The 20,387-nt window shown below is 33.3% G+C and overlaps 1 protein-coding gene across 3 annotated transcripts in view; it reads left to right on the top strand.

Moving 5' to 3' along the window:
* The window catches only part of LOC145288039 (protein KRI1 homolog), a 76,957-nt gene that overhangs the window by 15,742 nt on the left and 40,828 nt on the right, over positions 1-20,387 (top strand). For all 3 annotated transcript variants that reach the window (XM_080136056.1, XM_080136055.1, XM_080136057.1), the window contains exons 5-8: positions 1,989-2,096; positions 6,223-6,292; positions 11,944-12,033; positions 13,909-14,012. In XM_080136056.1, the coding sequence (XP_079992182.1) occupies positions 1,989-2,096; positions 6,223-6,292; positions 11,944-12,033; positions 13,909-14,012 (372 nt within the window). The remainder of the gene's footprint in view (positions 1-1,988; positions 2,097-6,222; positions 6,293-11,943; positions 12,034-13,908; positions 14,013-20,387) is intronic.

Here is a 20,387-nt window from a genome sequence, read left to right as displayed (position 1 = left end):
GTGTGGTTTTAAGGTAGTTTGTATGATAGGGAAACTTGCCGCTCAAATTTAGGGTTAGTTGTAGGGTTAGAGGAGATTTATTGGAATGGAACTTGTCACTCAGAATTAAGTTTAATGCTATGACAGGTTCAAGAGAGGCACTTTTAGTTAGTGGGCTTGTCATTTAAACCTAGATTAAGTGGTAGTGTAATTTTTTTTTATATATATACTAACTATTTAGATTGAAAAAATATTAAAAGAATTTGGAATACTAACTGCTCTAAAAAGCATGAATGGCTGGGAAATGGGAGATCGTTATATATTAAATTTATATGCAAAACTGATTCCCCCTCTACTCTTAAATTTTAAGTTATCTTTGTTGTCAGTTTTTCTTTTTTTTCACTAAGTTATTTAAGATACTCACAGATTGCCTAAAAACGTAAAATCTTATTTTTCCTTTTTTTGTAAATTAGCAGCTAGACAGTCATTTATTACTACAATTTGAAAATTAAGTATTTTTGAAAAACAATATTTCTTGAAGGAACCACTATTTTATAAAAGAACCACAAACTACATTAATTTTAAACAAAAAAGTTTTTTTTTCAAAAATAAATCGGTAAATGTAGTTTATAAAACTCGTAAACAACTGACAATGACTGCTGCTACAGTTATTTGCTTATAAGCTTATAACTGAGGAATCAAGTAAAATTGTTTACTTTTGCTGAAGAGAGATTAATATTTTGTCGGAGGAGTTTATTAAAAACTATTGATACTAAAAGCAAAATCAACATAGTCATCATTTTAATGCATAAAAATCGTAAACGCTTTAATTTATTTAATAGTTGTTCGGTTCTGAAAAATATTGAGAAAAAATGTTTTAAACATGTCATGTTGAAGTTTTATTTTAAAGCCCAAAAAAAAAACAAGACAAAACAAATGAACCAGTTTATATTGTACCCCAACAATAAGTGAGATTTATGCTTTTTCTGATTGTTTTTCAAATTTCATGACAAAATTCCTGATAGGGAATGGTACCAAGCTTTTAAACACCACAGGGGAAAAAAATCGATTTCACATTACATGAAACTCCTAAAATAGAAAATTATAAAATGTAGAAACATGATAAAAAATATGGACTGTATACAAAAAAAACAAACAAACAAACAAATAAACCAAAAAATATAGGGTTTCTTATTCAGTCTTGGGCAACACTGGCTCTTCCTATTTGTAATAAAGTTAGAAATATTTCATTGAATTTGATATATATATAATAATTGCATGACTAGTTTTCTAAATGTTTATCCAATGAAGCTCTAATGCTTATAAAAAAGTGCTCAATAACAAGTAGAGCAGTATTGTAGTATAAATTCCTTTATTCATACAAACATTATTGGCTACTTATGTGCATACGTGTTTCAGTTGCGATTTATTATGAAATGCAACTTCTTCTGCCTAAAATCATGTCAGACCCAGAAGCTTGTCAAAACATAGAGCCTCCCCAAGACGAGAGCCATTCATTTCAATTCATGCCAGACAAGGATTAGAGCATTGATGATGTAAAGATAGAAACTTGGTTTTAGATACATTAAAAGTAACCAGCCACCTCTTTCCCCATTGCAACATGTGCTCAAGATCTGAGGGGAGAGAATCAGAGAGAACTTGGTCATTTATAGCCTTTGAAGTGTTGCCATAGATGGTAGTGTCATCAGCATAAATGTCTACGAATGAAAGGTTGTTGCAGAAGTTGTAAAGTTTTTACTTAAATAATGGAGTACTTCATTTCGAACTTGTATCACTAAAAATTTTAAACATGCATAAAAACAGAAACTATTATTTTGCTTAGCTTATTTTTGAATGCAAAGAATGTATGTCTTGCAAGCACCTCTCGAAATTATATATACAAACACGCACGTACATGTGTATAAATTTTGGGAACGTTCTCCAAAATTTTATTTATGATTTCATTATTGATATCAGCTTTAACATATTATTTCCCTGTTTGGTTTCAGAGCGCCACCTCCAGATGCAAAAATACTATATGAAGATGAAGAGGAGGAAGAACACAATATTCCTGTTGCTCCCAGTTATTATGAAGAACAGGATGAACTGAAGAAGAAGTAAGTAGACATGTTTTTTTTTTTACTTTGAAGTTAACATGTTTGGGGTTTTTTATAGTCTTCTTTTTTATATTGATTTATACTTAGTCCTGTTGTCATATTTGGGTTGATGATTCTCTGTCCCATTTGAGGGTTTTTAATAAGGTGCAGAAACGTATCTGCAATTTGATTGTCCTCCCACACCCTTTCTTCTAATATACAGCCTCTCTCTCACAGATATGATGTTGCTAGTCTTAGTTTTTTTTAAATACTATAATAGCATGTGTTCTTTGGAATTATCCGATTTATTTCCTGCTTCCTTTGTTCCAGCTCGTTTGACTCATTGATCTAGTGGTCTTCATCAATTCAATGTTTTGATACTTCATTAATACAGCTTCCTATTTGCAGTAGTTGTTTTTCCAAGAACTGCAAGCTTGTGGAACTCTTTTCCTGCTGACTGTTTTCCTCCTACCTTGGTCTTTTTAAGACTAAAGTCAATATGCATCTCATATTTTTGCAATAATTCTTTGGTTTTTTTGTTAGCTCCTTACATCAAGTGGCTTCATGTCTTGTCATAAGCAATTTCACCTCAAAAAAGTAGGTGGATGGTTTCCTCTATATAATCTGTTTCTGTATTTCCACAGAAAGTTATTTATTAAATCTCTTGGTGAAAGTGCACTGGGGGACCACCCGATTATTTACCTTTAAGAAGTCGTTATTTTTTTGATATTCGACTGTTTACAGCTGCAGTCGGGTCTGCTGCTTTAAAAAAAAAACACATTTTATAGTATCGCTGACTAGAATTATGTACAATAATAACACGGAAAAAACAATGCTTTCGGTAATAGTTAATGGCCACCATGTTTCCTGCCATGCAAGACAACCGGCAACACACTGCGCATGCCCCCCCCCCCTTCCCTCCCCCGACAAAAAAAAAAAAAGACACGCAAACTTTTTTTTTTTTTTTGAACAGATTTTAATTTTTTTACTGGAAGGGTTTGGGTTGATATCCTGCCCCCCCCCCCCTTTTCTGTTTTTTTTTTTTTTTAAATTTTACACAGAAAAATAGTTCAGAGTTAACTTTTGTTTTTTGCTTAAAAAGGAAGAAAAAGTTGAGAGTAATTTATTTTATCTCCTTTTTTTTTTTTTTGCAAGCAAGGAAGGAAGGAAGGTTTTTTTTTTGTTGTTTTACAGGGAAGGTTGGTTGGTTGTTTTGTTTTACGGCATATCAACCCTTTTCAGGTTATTTAATGCTGAATCTGGTGATTTTGGAGAACAATTTTTTAATATAGTATATTTGTTTTTTAAGTCATATTCTATTTAACCCATAGTTGGGACCCTAACAGGTGCTACCACTCCGGGTCAGAGTGGACCTGGGAGCAATGGCAATTAAAGGGTGGCTCCACACTCCCTAAGGCCTGCAAGCTGGGGCCCTCACCATCGGATATAGTTTAAGGTCATATCCAGGACCTTACAGGGAAGGAAGGTTTTTTGTTTTTTTTAACAAGAAATCTCTCGAAGTTCCGACTTGTGTCTGTACAATGCAGCAGCCTGTAAAAAAAATTTATGCAACAGTTTCGTCTTGTCTATCTCATTCCTTATAAATAAATACCTGGCTAGGTATTGCTGCATGAATTCTGCTCGAATACCAGGCCGCTTAATCCACTGTTTTATGTCTAGCCACATGCATTCTATATTTTGTGTGTGGATGCTGGGATCCTGAGGGTCCACAAAATTTTGTGAGTGGTTTATGGTGTAATGTGGAAAAGTCCGTTCGAGGTTACTATATGCCTTCCAACAATCACTGAAAATGATTGAGCCCGGAAGGATAAACTTGTGCACCAGCGGAATCAGAGTTTTGGCGTCCCGTTTTTCATCTGGGCCCGTCAATGCGATGACAAAACTTTTTTTTTAAATTCTTTCGATTCCGCCGAAAAGCTATATTTGACTAGCCATCCTTCCTCTATTGTACTTTCGGCGCACGATAAGGGTTTCATCGATTTCGACAGCTATCCCGTCGCCTCCAATGGATTCCTGGTTGTTAAGCCAGTCCTCACAGACCTCGGAGCAGAAGGACCGCCAATCAACTGAGGAGTGGTGCGAAATGTCCAGATTTTCGCGTACTGTCCGGTGGTTCCACATAGTGCTTAAAAAATGATTGACGAACATTATTACTTTCCACCCTGGCATCCGAGCAATGAATGTTCCTGTTGTTTCGGCGACAGTGAAACCGCAATACTTTATTTTTTTTGATGTTCCCACTTTTGTGTAGTGCGTGCATCTCCAGATTCGTTTACCTTCTCGAAATGAACACTTGTTCTTGCATTGCGGACAGGTAACGCTTGTCGGCAAAACACCATGTCTTTGCAGAAATTGCCTGTTCGTGTCTTCTTCTTTGTGAAATGCCTTTACTGTATCGAAATATTTGTTGCTACAGCCGTCGCAGGAATCCACAGTATTGGTATTCATCTTTTTTTTTTTCCCCCTCGAAGAAAATGTTAAAAAAACTTTTTACAGAAACAAAAACACAAAAAATGGAAAGAAATAAATGTATAAAGAGATAAATGTATGAAAACAAAAAAATAACTTTTTTGGCATTAAAAAGATTAAGAAAATGTTTTAGGATTTAATTTGGAGTGGTTTTCGTTTGCAGTAAATGCTGAAACTGAAGAAAAAGAAATATCGTCTGCTACAATCACTGACAATTTCTGCGCATGCGCACCCACTTCACCATCGTAGATGACAGTAAACCCCCAAAAATGGCGGCCAGACATTACTATACTAGAAACCATGGGCTAATGCATGTATCAGTTTTGCTCATAATTCTAGTCAGCGATACTATAAAATGTGTTTTTTTTTAAGCAGCAGACCCGACTGCAGCTGTAAACAGTCGAATATCAAAAAAACAATGACTTCTTAAAGGTAAATAATCGGGTGGTCCCCCAGTGCACTTTTACCAATCTCTTTAATGAAACACCAATTCTAGCAATGGTTTTCTGAAAAAGTGGAATTTTCATTAAAACACTTCCATGTTTTATAGGTTAAATTTCTTCTGAAACATGGTATTCTTATTCAATCCACATACACTGATGGAAAATAATATTGCATGACCCTAAACATATTTCAATTAGACTAAACGACCACATTTGGATCTAAAAAAATACTATATCAACATTGTAACAGCCTTTGAAAATCGCTTGATTTTTATAGCTAACAACTGGGTCACATGATCCGTTGTATTACCTTTGTGAAGAGGTTTAATGGTGCAAAACTTGAAACCACAATATCTCCGACAATATAAAGCAAGACATCTGAATGATGTATTTTACACAGATCAAAAATGTGTAAATCACTAGTACTCAGACCTTATATTAATAAACTGTATTATCTTTCACGTCAAGTCAGTTTGACAATTAAGGGAGATAACCCTTGATTTAAATTGACAAATTAAAGTTGCACCAATGTGAAATCAAGTCAGTTTGATAAAATTCGATAATCGATAAATTCTATTTTTATTTGCAATTTTTTGTCATAATTATTTGGATTTGATACTAATTATATGTAATAATGTTTTCACCTGAAATGCGTTTAAAAGATTAACAAGCACCATAAGTTGTCGACAAGAGTAATATTTACTGTTTAAAGTTGCCTCCCTTGTATTGTCAAAGTTTTTTTTTTGTTTTTATTTAATTTTTATTTTTATGAAAATGTTTTCTGCTCTTTTTCATGAACAAATTTACGTACTTCCTCCTTTGATTGCCCCCTCTTTTTGGAAATCAAGTGAACATATTTCAGTTTATTCTATATAAATCTTCTACAACTTCTGACCTTTTCAATTAAGATTTAGGAATCTTCTGTCTCTATTGTGAAAATGGCTTAGCATACTTCTCGTTCAATTCATCGAGCTGGGTCACAAAACCTCATTTTAATATTGACTGCACAGTTCAACTGAATGTTTTAAAAATTGTTTGATCTTTTGATTGATTGCAAATCACAAGGTAAAAATTAGTATTTGTCCATCATAAAGTTGCCATATTATTTTGTATGAAATAAAGAATCCAATAATCTGAGCAACTCTTGAAATAAATGATAACAGCCCTTATGTTTCCAGATTATCGACAATAACTGTTATTATTTTTTGTTACAGGTTCTTGGAAGCTGCTCCTTCTTCTGATGATGAAGATCTTTTGTTAAAAAAAAATTCTTGCGATAAGAAGGTAAGCAAGATATGCATACTTTAAGTTTGTCATGATTGACAATGGCTATGCCATTATTTGTTTGGTCTCTGTAAAAAACTTAGATTTACTGATATTCCAAATCTAAAAAGGTTTACATGTGTTTATGGGTAAGGAGCACTAACAATCTCTTTTAGAAATCAAGGGGACGCCAGCCTGAAAAAGTTTGGGAAACCCTGTTTTAGAATTTTTCTCCTAGACTAATTGCACAAGCAGTCTAGTCTACCCTAGTATTTAATCTATATCTGTTGGGAAGATATTTCTTCTTTTTTTTCTCATTGGAATTATGATCAAGATGAGTGCGCCTGTGAATAAAACGGTTGAACTTTCATTGTCTCGAAAAGATTCAAGGGATGGTTTATGATATAGGAAGGGCTTCCTTTCAGTCTCAACAGACAATCAATACCCTCTGTAATAGAGCCTGCTCCTTTGCATGTCTGTGGAGGGTCTAAAGTGAAGAAGGGTTCGTGCAGTCATGAACTGCAACTTTCTTGAATTCAGTGACAAGGAGTCCAGGATATCTGGATACTTTGATAAACAGAAAGAGTAGTGTTATTTTAGAGCAATGCTTCCCAAAGTCATTGGTACCCCACGCTTTGATATTGGGGGAGGGGCAATAACGTAAAAAAGGGTGGTTGGGTAACTAAAAACATAAACTCACAAAGAGAAAATAGGCAAACTTTTTTATGCAGATACATGAAAGTGTGTGTATGTAGGTATATTGTGTGTTTGCATTTTGTAAGAATGCAACAATGCAATTGAGTGTGTGTGTATATATTTATATATATATATATATATATATATATATATATATATATGCACATTTATATATAATAATTACACAATAGTTTTTAATATTGTTTACAATTTCCAAAAAAGTCACATCTGTAAATTAAGGGTAATTGTAAAAACAAAAAATGCTTAATTAGATTAACTATTGTTTTTGAAAAGCAACTTTTGTGTTTAATATCATTTTCAATTTGACAAAAAAAAAAATGTTATATGTGATTATTAAGGGTTATTGTCAAGATCAAATAAAATGTTTACAAGCCAACAAAGTCGAGCTTCAGTACTATATCATTGTTTTTCAATCCATATTTTGTTGATAATATTGTTGTTTTCACTTTAAAAAAAGGTTTACATATGTTTATGGCTAAGGAGTGCTAACAATCTCTTCTAGAAATCAGGGGGACGCCAGCCTGAAAAAGTTTGAGAAACCCTGTTTTAGAGTTTTTCTCCAAGACTAATTGCACAAGCAGTCTAGTCTACCCTAGTATTTAATCTATATCTGTTGGGAAGATATATGAATTCATACCTTTTAGCAAACATGGAAGAGAGGACTCATATCTTTCTCAACTTTATAAACATGTGGTTGATTTGAACGACAATACCTCTGAGTTGCAGCAAAATTCACTCTTTTACTGTAGAGGTTTCTAGATGCAAGAAAATATTTTACTCTGACACCTTGTCTTTGGAATTCCTTCCTTGCTTCTTGTTTCTCTGACAGCGTCAACATTTAAACGTGGACAAAAATCTGTCTAACTCTCCAATAAGTTTATACCTCTATAAATCTTGCCCCTATCCATGTAGCGCCTTGTTTGTGGTAAATAACAAGAAAAAAAAATGAAAAAATTTTGAAGATTCTACAATCTGCATTGGATAACCTTTACCTTATTCATGCAATTTGTAGATTCTTTTGAAAAGTTGAAAGAAGGTTGAGGTAAGACAGTGACAATTCTTAGGGAAATATTTTGAAAATATTTTCTTGTGTATCATTTCGGTATCGTCTCCAAACTCCTCAGTCTAATATTTGCGGGCAATATGCACGGGAACAAATACATAGAGAACATTACAAAGGCTCCTGCAAAGACGGTGGGTTCCCTCTATTGAGCTAGAAGACTACTCACACCTGAGGGTATCCTGTATCTTTACAAGGCCACCATTCGCCAATGCATGGAGTATTGTTGCCACATCTGGGCTGGTGCATCTACCACTAGTCTCTATCTTTTAGATAAAGTCCAAAAAAAGTTGTCAATTTAATCAGTCCCACTTTATCAACTAAGCTCCAGTCCCTGTGCCATCGCCACAATGTTGCATCACTGTGCCTGTTTTACAAATATTTTAATGGAATGTGTTCTGATGAACTCGTTTCACTTGTACCCACTCAATGTACATATCCCCGACAAACCCACTTAGCAATAAGATCTCAATCCTTCACTGTTGATGTCCCTAAATGACAGAAAACTTTCTATTCTAATAATTTTTTTCCCTCGAACAGCTAGACTTTGGAATTCCCTTCCTGCTGCCTGCTTCCCTGGTTATACTGATATGCAGAAGTTTAAATGTAACATAAATATCTTGTTAATCTTTCCTAGACATCACCCCAAATAGTAGCCCCTTGTGTCCAAGTGGCGATATGCTTTGTAAAAATGCGATTTCAAGTGCCTCCTCTCCTATCATGTGATCTTGTTTGACTAATCAGATCCTTTTGATATATTTCAGCTGATAGTCATTATTAAACACTACTTGAATTTGTAATTGATTAATAATAATGGGGTACATTCTAGTAACAATACACATGAAAAAATTGAAATAGCTTAAAGTATTTTAAAGTATATTGGTATACATAGAAAGAGCTTGATGAGCTAAGAAAGAATCTTTTTAAATTTTAAAAATCTGATTAAAATTAAGGAAGTTATGACTATTTTTGTGCCTCACACGTTTGGATATTTTCCCCTCTTTAAGACCATATGCGTTTTGTCACATTTTTTACACTACTTTTTCAGTAAAAATGTCATATCTTTGTTAAAACACAAGACTAAGCAATGAAATTTACCGTATAAGTGTATTTTTGTACAAGGAATCAGAATATGCAACTGAAAATATCCAAAAGTCCATGGTTTCCAAATAATCTGCAGTAAATGTGCTTAAATATGCTGCAATTCCTTAAAAATGCCATGTATCCATAAATAGAAAAGAAGTTGGAGAACTCAAAGTTGAATTGTAATGTGCATTACGTACAAAAAACTTAAATCTAAACATAGGACCATTTAAAAATGAATATATTGCAATATTTCTTTGGTGTTATTGTAGATTAACACCTTTTGTTTAACCCCACCCAACCCCTTCTGACCACCCCTCCAAAATGTGATTCTACCTTTTTAGGCAATTATGTATGAAATGCCATGAAAAACTTTAATGAAAGATAAACAAATTATTTTAGAATTTAATGTAAAATAATTCCCCATTACAGGTCATTTTAGCGTTTTAGGGCAGTTAACTGTTTTTTTTTTTATGGGAGATAAATCCTGTATGCTTTTTGTTTTATTTTTTTTAAGACAATTATGTGTGGTTTTAAGAGGGTTTCTATGCAATGAGAATATGGGGAGGGTTGCCATTCGAACTTTGAATTAATTGTAGGGCTAAGGAAAATTATGTGGGAACATACTGAAGACTTGACAGAAACAAAAACAATATTAGAGGGGGGGGGCGGTTAGTTTCACAAAAATGTAATGTAAAATAATTCACCATTTCCAGCATTTTAGGGCAGTTAACCAATTTATTTTTTATGTGCATTTTTCTTTAAGGAAGGATCTATTTTTTGTTTGTTTGTTTTAGACGCTTGTATGTGGCGTACAGAGGTATTTTGTTGGGGGGGGGTTGCCACTCGAACTTAGTGTTATTGTTAGGGTTAAAGAGTGTTTTAGGAGGAGACTTGCCACACATAACTTTAGTAGGTGGGTTGCTAACAGTATTTTGTTTTACTATTTATTTTTAAGTGATTAACAAGACTTCAAATATTTAAGTGTCAACTGACATTTGTCTTGTTCTCTGGAAATGCTCAACAGTCAATACTATTTGTGCGTTTGTATTACTTGCCACAGAAGTCGAAAAAGTTGTTGAAAAAAATAAAAAAAATAAAATTATAACAAATAAATGTTATGCAAAGCATGTTTTTATTTAATGTAACATGTTTATTCAGCTCAAAAAACATACAGTGCTTACCGATGTATTGGAAAGTTAAAAATGGCGGCCGACTATCTCTTTCACATGGTAAATTTGGGAAAATGAGTTAAAATAAAAAAAACTAGATAAAATACTGTTAAAAACCCGCCGAATATATATCCGCCTATGTTACGGTAACATATATTGAGCGAGTTTCTAACAGTATTTTGTGTATTTTTTTTTATTCATTTATAACCCATTTTCCCAAACTTACCGCCTCAAAGAGAGAGTCGGCCGCCATTTTAAATTTTCGAATACATCGGTAAACTATGTTTTTCGAGCTGAATAAACATGTTACATTAAATATAAACACTAAAAACATATCCAGTTAGGTAGAAAAGTAACTTATCTTGCCTTTGATAACATTTATTTGTTATATATTTGTTTTTTGACAACTTTTTCAAATCTATGTGTATAGTAATACAAACGAGATTTTCATACATCTTTTGATTTTGAAAAAAAAAACATTTGTGGCTGTTCGCAGTAAAACATTGTTTTAATTCGCTGTTCAAAACTAATGCAACGAATAAAAGTGCATGCAAGCTATATATCTACAAAAGTTTACTTTGTTTTTTTTAACCATGTTTTTAAATTTGACCAGAAATGTGAGAAATTATAATGGTTTCATAATGCCGAATTGGTTGGGATTGTTGTTATTATACATTCTGAAAACCGAATAGTTCTAAACTAATGTTATTCTGATAACAAAATAACTCTAATTAAACATCAGAAAACGTGAATAAAAATTAAAGAACGTGTGTTGTTTATACTGTGCTATGACTAATACTACAACTGCTGCAGTGCTGCTGCTGCTGCTACTAATACTAACTTAATTTGACCAAACTCGAAAAATAAACATTTTTTTCGGGTAGGTCCTTTTAAATTATTATCAATTACCGCGGTCCTACTCAACATAAAATAATACTTTTAATTGATAAAGATAGTAAAAAGAATGATTTATTTACTAGTAGGTGTCCGATGAAATTTTTTTTTCAAAATGTTCGATACTCGTCATATTAAAGTCTTATTTTTAACACAACAAAAAAAGAAATGTTCAAAAATATTTCGGACACTCGACAGTATTAAGATTACCACCTCTTCTGATTGGTTTCCAAATTTCATAACAAAATTCTTCATACAATCATGGTACGGGCCTTTAGAAAACAGGGAGGGTCATTATAAAACCTTACCGAAAACGCTATTTTATGACGTTCACATTTTTATCACTTTATTTTCTTAAAACTCTTAAAATATATAAAGTACATTCATATTTATTAATTCATTTGAAAGTATAATCATTTCCGAACAAAACAGTAGTAATTTGAAGACTTGAAGTGCTTTGGTTTGAAAAATATGGCTGTTTTAGTAGAACTACCTTGAAATCTGTAATTATCCAAAGCGTTTTTTTCGTCCGTGTGTATTACTAATTCTAGAACAACCTAATTTAAAAAAAAAAAAAAAAATTATACTAATATTTTTTTAGGAAACGTTTTTGTACATTTTTAGAAAATTAATAAAACTTAGTCTTCCTACAACTCTTTTATGTGATCTTAGACGAAACTTGAACAACTTTTTTGAGTTCAGATTAATCCTTTTTTTTTTTTTTTTTTACTGTTTTTTATTCTCAGAAAGATGAAGATAATGAAGAAGAGTATCGTTTGTTCCTTAAAGGCAAAAAGAAAAAATTAAAAAGAGATAAAAAACTTGCTCCAGAATTGGTAAGTTAATAGAATAATAATGCATGCTGTGTAGATCTTTATCTGCAACACCTTCATTAACTACAAATAATTTTTGAGCAATAATTTGAAGCCTACCGTCGCGAGAAGTCGGTAGTTGTAGTCATTACATCATTTGAGTAAATTATGAAAGCTTTGAGAATTAATTTAAAACATAAATTCATTTTATTTTTTTGTTTTGAAGCATACTATGAAAAATGATATTAATTTAAAAATTAGGAAATCATTTCTAAAAAGATTTTGATAAAAAATAAAATAAAAAGTGATATTGTATTTTTAATCCTTATTTTCACTGAGGAAATTTTATAATAGTAGCAAAAATTTAAGTAATTTAAGTTTTTCTCTCTAATCATAGGGCTCTGAAAAGTGCCCTATGATTTTTTTTAATCATCCAATTTCTAGTGTGAGTACTCCACTAGTCATAAAATTAGTTAATATTAATTTTAAGGAAATAATTAAAAAAAAAATGTCATTTGATATTATTTCAAAACAACTTATTGCATAAAACCACAATTTTTTGACAAAAAAATACATTTAATACTTGATATTTGCCATGGCTGTCTCAACTCAAAACTAATTTCAACATGGCTCGGTTTGTTTACACTGGTTAATGACCTGTTCAAGATATTTCAAGATTGCCATTTTATGATTAGTGATGTCTTCTAGGATTCAAATAATTTTTAAAAAACTATTTTGTTTATTTTATTTTCTCTTAAAAACCTTTCATATTTCTAAAATTAGTGATTTTATTTTATTCCAAATTTAGGGAAAAAAAAATCTAGAATGCATCATTCATTTCATTATAGAACAGCTATTTTGAAATGTCTTCAATCAACAATCAAGTATAAACAAATAGAGCCATCTTGAAATTAGTCCTGTGTTAACATAGAGAAACATCCATAGTTAATGATTTTGTCAAAGAAGCATTGTATATTATTGTTTTATCCCTAAGTTATTTTGAAATAAAGCTGAGCGATATCTTTTTAATTCCTCCAAAGTGAATATAAATCGTGCACATTAAGAATAAGTGTATTAGTATTTTTAAAATTTTACTTAATACTTGATAACATTGCAGTAAATTTAAGTTTGTATCTATAATAAACAACAATGTTATCTTGACATTTTGAGTGCTGATCGTACCAACTTTTCAAAGCTTATATCGTTTAGAAAATAACATGATATTCGAAATGAAAAAAAATGATCATAAAATATTTAGGAAATGTTTAGTTAAGTTATTTGTATTTTAATAAATTATGGAATTTTGCAAATATAATTGAATTTTAAGGAAAATTGTGAAAAATATGTTTGCAAAACAACCTAATATGAAAATAGTGATCATTGTTTTATACAACTGCAATTGGTTATCGACACAACATGGTTTAAACCTTATAATGATATCATATAGTAAGTAAAAGTGAAATGAAACTGACCTGTTTGTCATAGAAATATATTGATATTATGAGTCTATGGTTATTAGAGCAACTATGTCATTTAAATACTGACATTTAGAATATAATGAATGGCTTTTTCAAGCAACCATTTTGTTTTTACTAATTAAGAAATTAAATTTTAATAGCTTTTTATGGATAAACTAAAAAAATTAAAGTAATATTTTAAAAATATTTATCATACATTTTAAAAAATATTTCTTTAGGTTAACTTTTTTTTCAGTTTCGATAGAAGTTTGACAAAAATACAAACTAGTAACTTATGAAGAAACGTTACAAGAGAAAAACAAAACAATTTTTTTATCAACAACTCTGTTCGTTTGAACGTAACAAAAATTATTTGCATATTGTTAGTCGATACTATATCAGAAGTATCTAACATTTGAACATTTTTATATTTATTTTTCAGTCAGTTTTGAAAGATTATTGGTCAAAGCCTGATTTGGACGAAGGGGAACAATTCCTGCGAGATTATATCCTTAATAAGGGTTACAAAGATCAAGATAAAGACAAGTTTGTAACTTTTAAATCTGTTTTAGTTTTATTTCATTAATAATTGATTTCAACTTGGTTTGGCAATTCCATAGTCTGCATTGGTAACTATTATCCCATTTGTACCCTCTGTAGAATCTCTTGAAAAGGTGCTCAGATATGATTGACAAAAAAAATTCAAGAGGACTGAGGCTATTGTTGCATATTCTTTCTACCCCTCTCCCTTCTACCAGTAGGGTAGATGACAGTTCCCTCTAACCACTTTAACATGCCTGGATATCTCCCACTCTGCCGTAAGGACTCTGACAGACATATGCACGGACTTGGAGTTTACATTCGTAATACCCTTCCCTTGACTAGAGAAACAAACCTAGAAACAGATGATCAAGCCTTTATGTGCTTTAGACTAAACGTGCAACACAGTATTAGCTACTATTATTTTCTCTACCGCTCTCCCTCGACTCAGAACTGCTCCATAATAAACAAAGTATCTGACAGCATAGACACGGCACTGTCCCTCGACACTAGCGCACAAATACATGTGTTTGGTGACTTTAATGTCCACCACAAAAACTGGCTTGGATTCTCTACTCACACAGATGCAGCGGGCAGCATAACCCATAGCTTCGCTATATCTCACTCCCTATCACAAATTGTTACGTTTCCAACCCGTTTCCCTGACCAGGAAGAACAACACGCATCACTTCTAGATCTGTTTTTGACCACAGTTCCCGATGACTGCATAGCGAAGGCCCACAGCCCACTCGGGAACGCTGACCATGCAGTGATAATGGTTGAAATCGCCCTAAACTCTAGACCCAAAACTGAAGAGCCAGTGCTCAAAACAACGAGATATTATAATAAGGCTGACTGGGAAGCCATCAGGGAACTAATTAGAGATGCTCCATGGAAAAATATTTTCTCTCTCCCTGCTGAACAATGTGCAAACGAGACCACTGACTGGTTCAAAACTGCAATCGAAGCGCATGTTCCCATGCGGAAATTTTATAGTAAGCCCCACTCTCCCCAATGGTTTACGTCGACTTGTGCAACTGCCATTACTCAAAAGCAGCATGCATACCGTAGGTTTAACCGACATAAGTCCAGTTCAAACAGACTGAAGTATATAGCAGCTAGAAATAACGTTAAGAAAGAAATAGCGACAGCTAAGAGAGAATTTACGGAAACCACTAAAAAGCGCATCGAAGCACAAAAACTAGGAACTCGAGACTTCTGGAAAATCTACAACAGTGTAGTAAATAATGGGCAATCAACAATTCCCCCACTAACCAACAATCACGAGGTTGTCTCCTCAGCAACCGACAAGGCTAACATGCTTGCCAGTCGGTTTGCCTCAAACCCCACACTGGACCCTTCCAACCACCCCCTACCTGACTTTCCTATGCGGACAGACGCCACACTAGACGATCTGAAAACCACCCCTGCTCAGGTGCATGCTATCATAAAAAACCTTGACACCTCAAAAGCATGTGGACCCGATCTTATCCCAGCTGTGCTATTAAAAAAGTGCTCAGCCGAAGTAGCTCCAGTTCTCTCCAAACTCTACAACAAATGTCTTAATGAAGCTTGCTTTCCGGGCTGTTGGAAAACTGTTTCTGTTGTACCAGTATTCAAGAATTCTGGCGAAAGGACAGACCCATCAAATTATCGCCCCATTAGCCTCCTCCCACTTTTTGCCAAAATATTTGAGACCATAATTAACCATGCTCTAGTCCATCATCTTACAGATGCTAAACTACTGACTGACAAACAATATGGATTTAGACAAGCCCGTTCCACAGCAGACATCCTCACCGTGATCTCTGAACGTATATACCAATCACTGGACAAAGCGGGGGAAGGCAGAGCGGTAGCTCTAGATATATCTAAGGCTTTTGACAGGGTATGGCATGAGGGTCTCCTCAGTAAAATCAGATCATACGGTATCACTGGTAGAATACTTAACATAATTAAATCCTTCTTAGATAAGAGAAACATCCAGGTAGTCCTCGACGGTCGCACATCTAAACAATATGATATAAATGCGGGAGTGCCCCAGGGTTCTATCCTTGGACCTCTATTGTTCCTGATATTCATAAATGACCTCCCCGACAACATTGCCTCTGAGATGGGTATATATGCTGATGACACTACACTCTATGGCAGACACGACAGGAAGACGAATGAACACATTTCTAAAGAAATGGCAGAAACACTAGAGGAAGACCTCCAATCTGTAGTGGAATGGGGACAAAAGTGGTTGGTCGCGTTCAATGCTGCCAAGACTAAACTAGTTTCATTCAATAATTACAAGAAACCCTCTCTACCACCAATAGCAATGGCCAACGACTCTTTATCTGAGAGTCCATCTTTCAAACTCCTTGGCCTAACGTTCACAGGAAACATGAGTTGGAACAATTACATTGAAGGCATTGCCAGGGCCGCTGCAAGAAAGGTAGGCTCTCTCTACCGTGCTAGAAAACTACTAACACCCGAAAGTATCCTGTACCTCTATAAGGCCACCATTCGCCCATGTATGGAGTATTGCTGCCACATCTGGGCTGGTGCATCTGCTACTAGTCTCTCGCTCCTTGACAAGGTTCAAAAGAGAGTCGCAAACCTGATAGGCCCTGAACTGGCATCTAAGCTTCAGCCTCTGTCCCATCGACGAAATGTTGCATCCCTCTGCCTTTTCTACAAGTATTTTAGTGGTGAATGCTCTGATGAACTGCAATCACTTGTGCCCCCACGACGCGAGCACCCTCGACAAACCCGACAGGCTACTAGATCCCACCCCCACACTGTAGAGGTCCCTAGATGTAAAAGATCTTTTTACTCCAATAGTTTCTTCCCCAGAACCGCAAGACTCTGGAATTCCATTCCAGGTCCCTGCTTCCCCAACAGTACTGACGTGCAGAAGTTCAAGTGTAACGTGAACCGACACCTTGCTGCCCAAATCCCTACATAGTACCCCAGTAGTTGTTGCCCCTGATAGTAGCCCCCTACACCAAAGTGGCAATTTGCCTTGTTTGGGGTGAAAATGTAATAAAAAAAAAAAAAAAAAAAAAAAAAATTAAAAAACTTTAATTTTATAATAAATGCTTTAAGCTTTTGTTGGATAGCAGGGTATCAAATTATCGATGGACAGTTTTTTGCTCAAGGTGGACTGAAACGATGACATGGACATATCACCATGTTATTTGAGGGTGCTTCAAATAACGAGAGGGGACAATGTTTCATTGATGGAGAGTTAGACAAATGTTCTTTGATGAAGAAGAATGATAGGAGTGCATATAATAACAACAGTCTATATAATAGATAATATATATATATAAAAGTGAATATATAATGTATATATAATAGATAATATATATATAAAAGTGAATATATAATGTATATATAATAGATAATATATATATATAAAACCATGGCAGGTGCTCGTCTGAACTCCAATCTCTGGTCCCCCCTCGCCAATCTTTCACGAAAAACACCCGTCTAGCCGAATCCACTGTGAAAATTTTCCCCCACTCTTTATCTGTGCCTAAATCAAAACGTGGATTCCATGAACGCCTGTGGAACTCTGTTCCGTCTGCCTGCTTCCCACCGGACTACAACTTGGATGTCTTCAAGTCCAATGTTAACAAATTCCTAATGAACCGGCCCCCTTAAGTAAACACTTCATCAAATCTCCACACTAACGTAATGTACTTGCAATAACCCTTATCCCTGAGTGGCTTACGGGCCTTGATAAGTGGTGATCACTGTGTAAAAAAAAAGAAAAAAGTGAATATATAATGTATATATAATAGATAATCTATATATATGAAAGTGAATATATAATGTATATATAATAGATAATCTATATATATGAAAGTGAATATATAATGTATATATAATAGATAATCTATATATATAAAAGTGAATATATAATGTATATATAATAGACAAAGTCTGTAAACATTTAAAAGTCAGATAAACATTTAACATGACAGCAACAACTGGGACGAATTCACATACTTGTTTCTTCGAAAGATAACACCACACAAAGTTATATTTCATATAATATTTATTCATACACCGTGTCAACATTTCGAAGATTACAACGTTTTGACTTCACATTTTAGACCTTGACTTCATGATGTCTTCTCTCTGGCTTCTTGTCTGACTTTTTTGACTGACTTTTCCACTACCAACTAACGCCCGTGTATATATTAAACTAATTCTTTGTGATTACGTCAGTTTCACATCCTCAAAGAATCCTATCAGTTGACATCTTTATCACGTATTTAGGTATCATTATTGTTAACGCAAACTCCTTTTTCTGAAAACATATTTGTTTTTATTTATCTAAAATTCCTTTGTGTTATTGTCTATAGAATCTAGTCAAGTTAAATTCCTAAAACGTCATTTAACCATATTTGCCCTAGGATTGCATTTTTCTCTTTTAAACAAATCTAATTCAATCTACATCACAATAATACTAATCTTGCTGAAATAATTCAGCAATACCCAAGGTGTGTGCTAGTTTTCAACACTTTTTTGGTGTTTGTACATTATAATGGATATCAAAAAAAATACATTTTAAATAAAAATACTGTTACATAATTATGCGTTATGTCAAAATCATTAAAAATTAAAAAAATTACAAATAATAGTTGAGTAGAGGATCTACTAGAACTATTTTTTTTACAAAAAATAAACATTGTAATTATTGTAAATTTTCTATCTGCCATTTTCGAATTTGAAATTATGAAAATTAACAAAACAAGGGAGATAAGTCAGTTAGGAGGAAATTAAGAAATACAACAAAACTACATAATTCGATAAATTTTATTTTTACTTGTAATTATTTTCTATTCTATTAGTTTTAGTAATTTTTAGAATTTTTTTGTTTGGACTTGACGATGAATACTCTGGAAAAATCATTTCTGATTTAGTTTTAGTTTTAAAATATGCAAACAAAGAAATTATTTGCAGCGATTTTAAATGGTACCTCTTCTTTTATTGTAAATTGAACTTATTAATAAGAAAAAAATAAAATGGTGAGGTACACCTGGGCTTGAACATGGGATAATTCGATCTGTAGTCTTATGCTCTACAACTGAGCAATATCTCCAGTCTCCAGATGTCAATAATTCTTTTCTTAAGAAAAAAAATTATTGCTAAGATTTTTTTATCCCCCTTGCCAGTGTAACGTATAAAAATTCCCCTGTAAAAATTATTCTTTTTCATCTATAAGAAAAAAACTACTTTTAGGATCAGATTTATTTTATTTTTTTATTTTATTTTATTTTTTTTTTTTTACACAGTGATCACCACTTATCAAGGCCCGGAAGCCACTCAGGGATAAGGGTTATTGCAAGTACATTACGTTAGTGTGGAGATTTGATGAAGTGTTTACTTAAGGGGGCTGTTCATTAGGAATTTGTTAACATTGGACTTGAAGACATCCAAGTTGTAGTCCGGTGGGAAGCAGGCAGACGGAACAGAATTCCACAGGCGTGCAGTTCTAAGAAAAAAGCTTTGTTCATGGAATCCGCGTTTTGATTTAGGCACAGATATAGAGTGGGGGAAATTTTTCACAGTGGATTCAGCTAGACGGGTGTTTTTCGTGAAAGATTGGCGAGGGTGGACCAGAGATTGGAGCTCAGAAGAGCGCCTGCCATGGAAATAACGATAACGATTTTCGATATTTATTAAGGAAGTAGAGATTGTTTTTACTTATAATGTATTTTTTTAGATATCTAATTATAATGGACAAACATCTCTTTTTTTGCCTCAATTAACCACTCCTTATTACCTGATTATCTTTTCTTTCTGCCATAAACACCATTTCTTGATTAAATGAAAATTATTAATTTTTAGTTCTTTTTGTCCGCCAAGAGAATGTAAAGCAATTTTTTTGTTTACGAGACCCAAATCCAATATTTGACCTAAATAAGGCATCTTTATAAATAATCAAATTTTGTTGTCCATTCATCATTTTCAATCATTTCATATTTTTTCATCATTCAACTAATGATCCATTCATCTCATTAATCTCTATCCTTAAATGGCTTTTGGCTTTGATAATCGGTGGCTTGTTATTACAAGAAAATCAAAATTTAACAAAAACAAGAATATTCTTAAAAATTCAATTGGATATTTAACAAAAATAAACGTAACAGTTAATTCTATCTTTTCATTCTGCCATACAATGTGTACATGTGGCAAAGATTGATTTAAGGGTTTCTACCACCATGGATTTATGAGGTGATAAATTTTGTTTCACCATCTTGACCATCACCCATGGATTAGAGTTTTTGTTGGATTAATTATTTTTTATGGCTAGTTTAACGGTTTCATCTGTGCTTTTCATGGTCTTAGTAACTATTTCTTTATCATATTCTATGTAAC

Source organism: Euprymna scolopes, chromosome 11, assembly GCF_053919585.1.
Source record: "Euprymna scolopes isolate OS-2025 chromosome 11, ASM5391958v1, whole genome shotgun sequence".
NCBI lineage: Eukaryota > Metazoa > Mollusca > Cephalopoda > Sepiida > Sepiolidae > Euprymna > Euprymna scolopes.
This window is presented reverse-complemented; position numbering and strand designations above follow the sequence as displayed.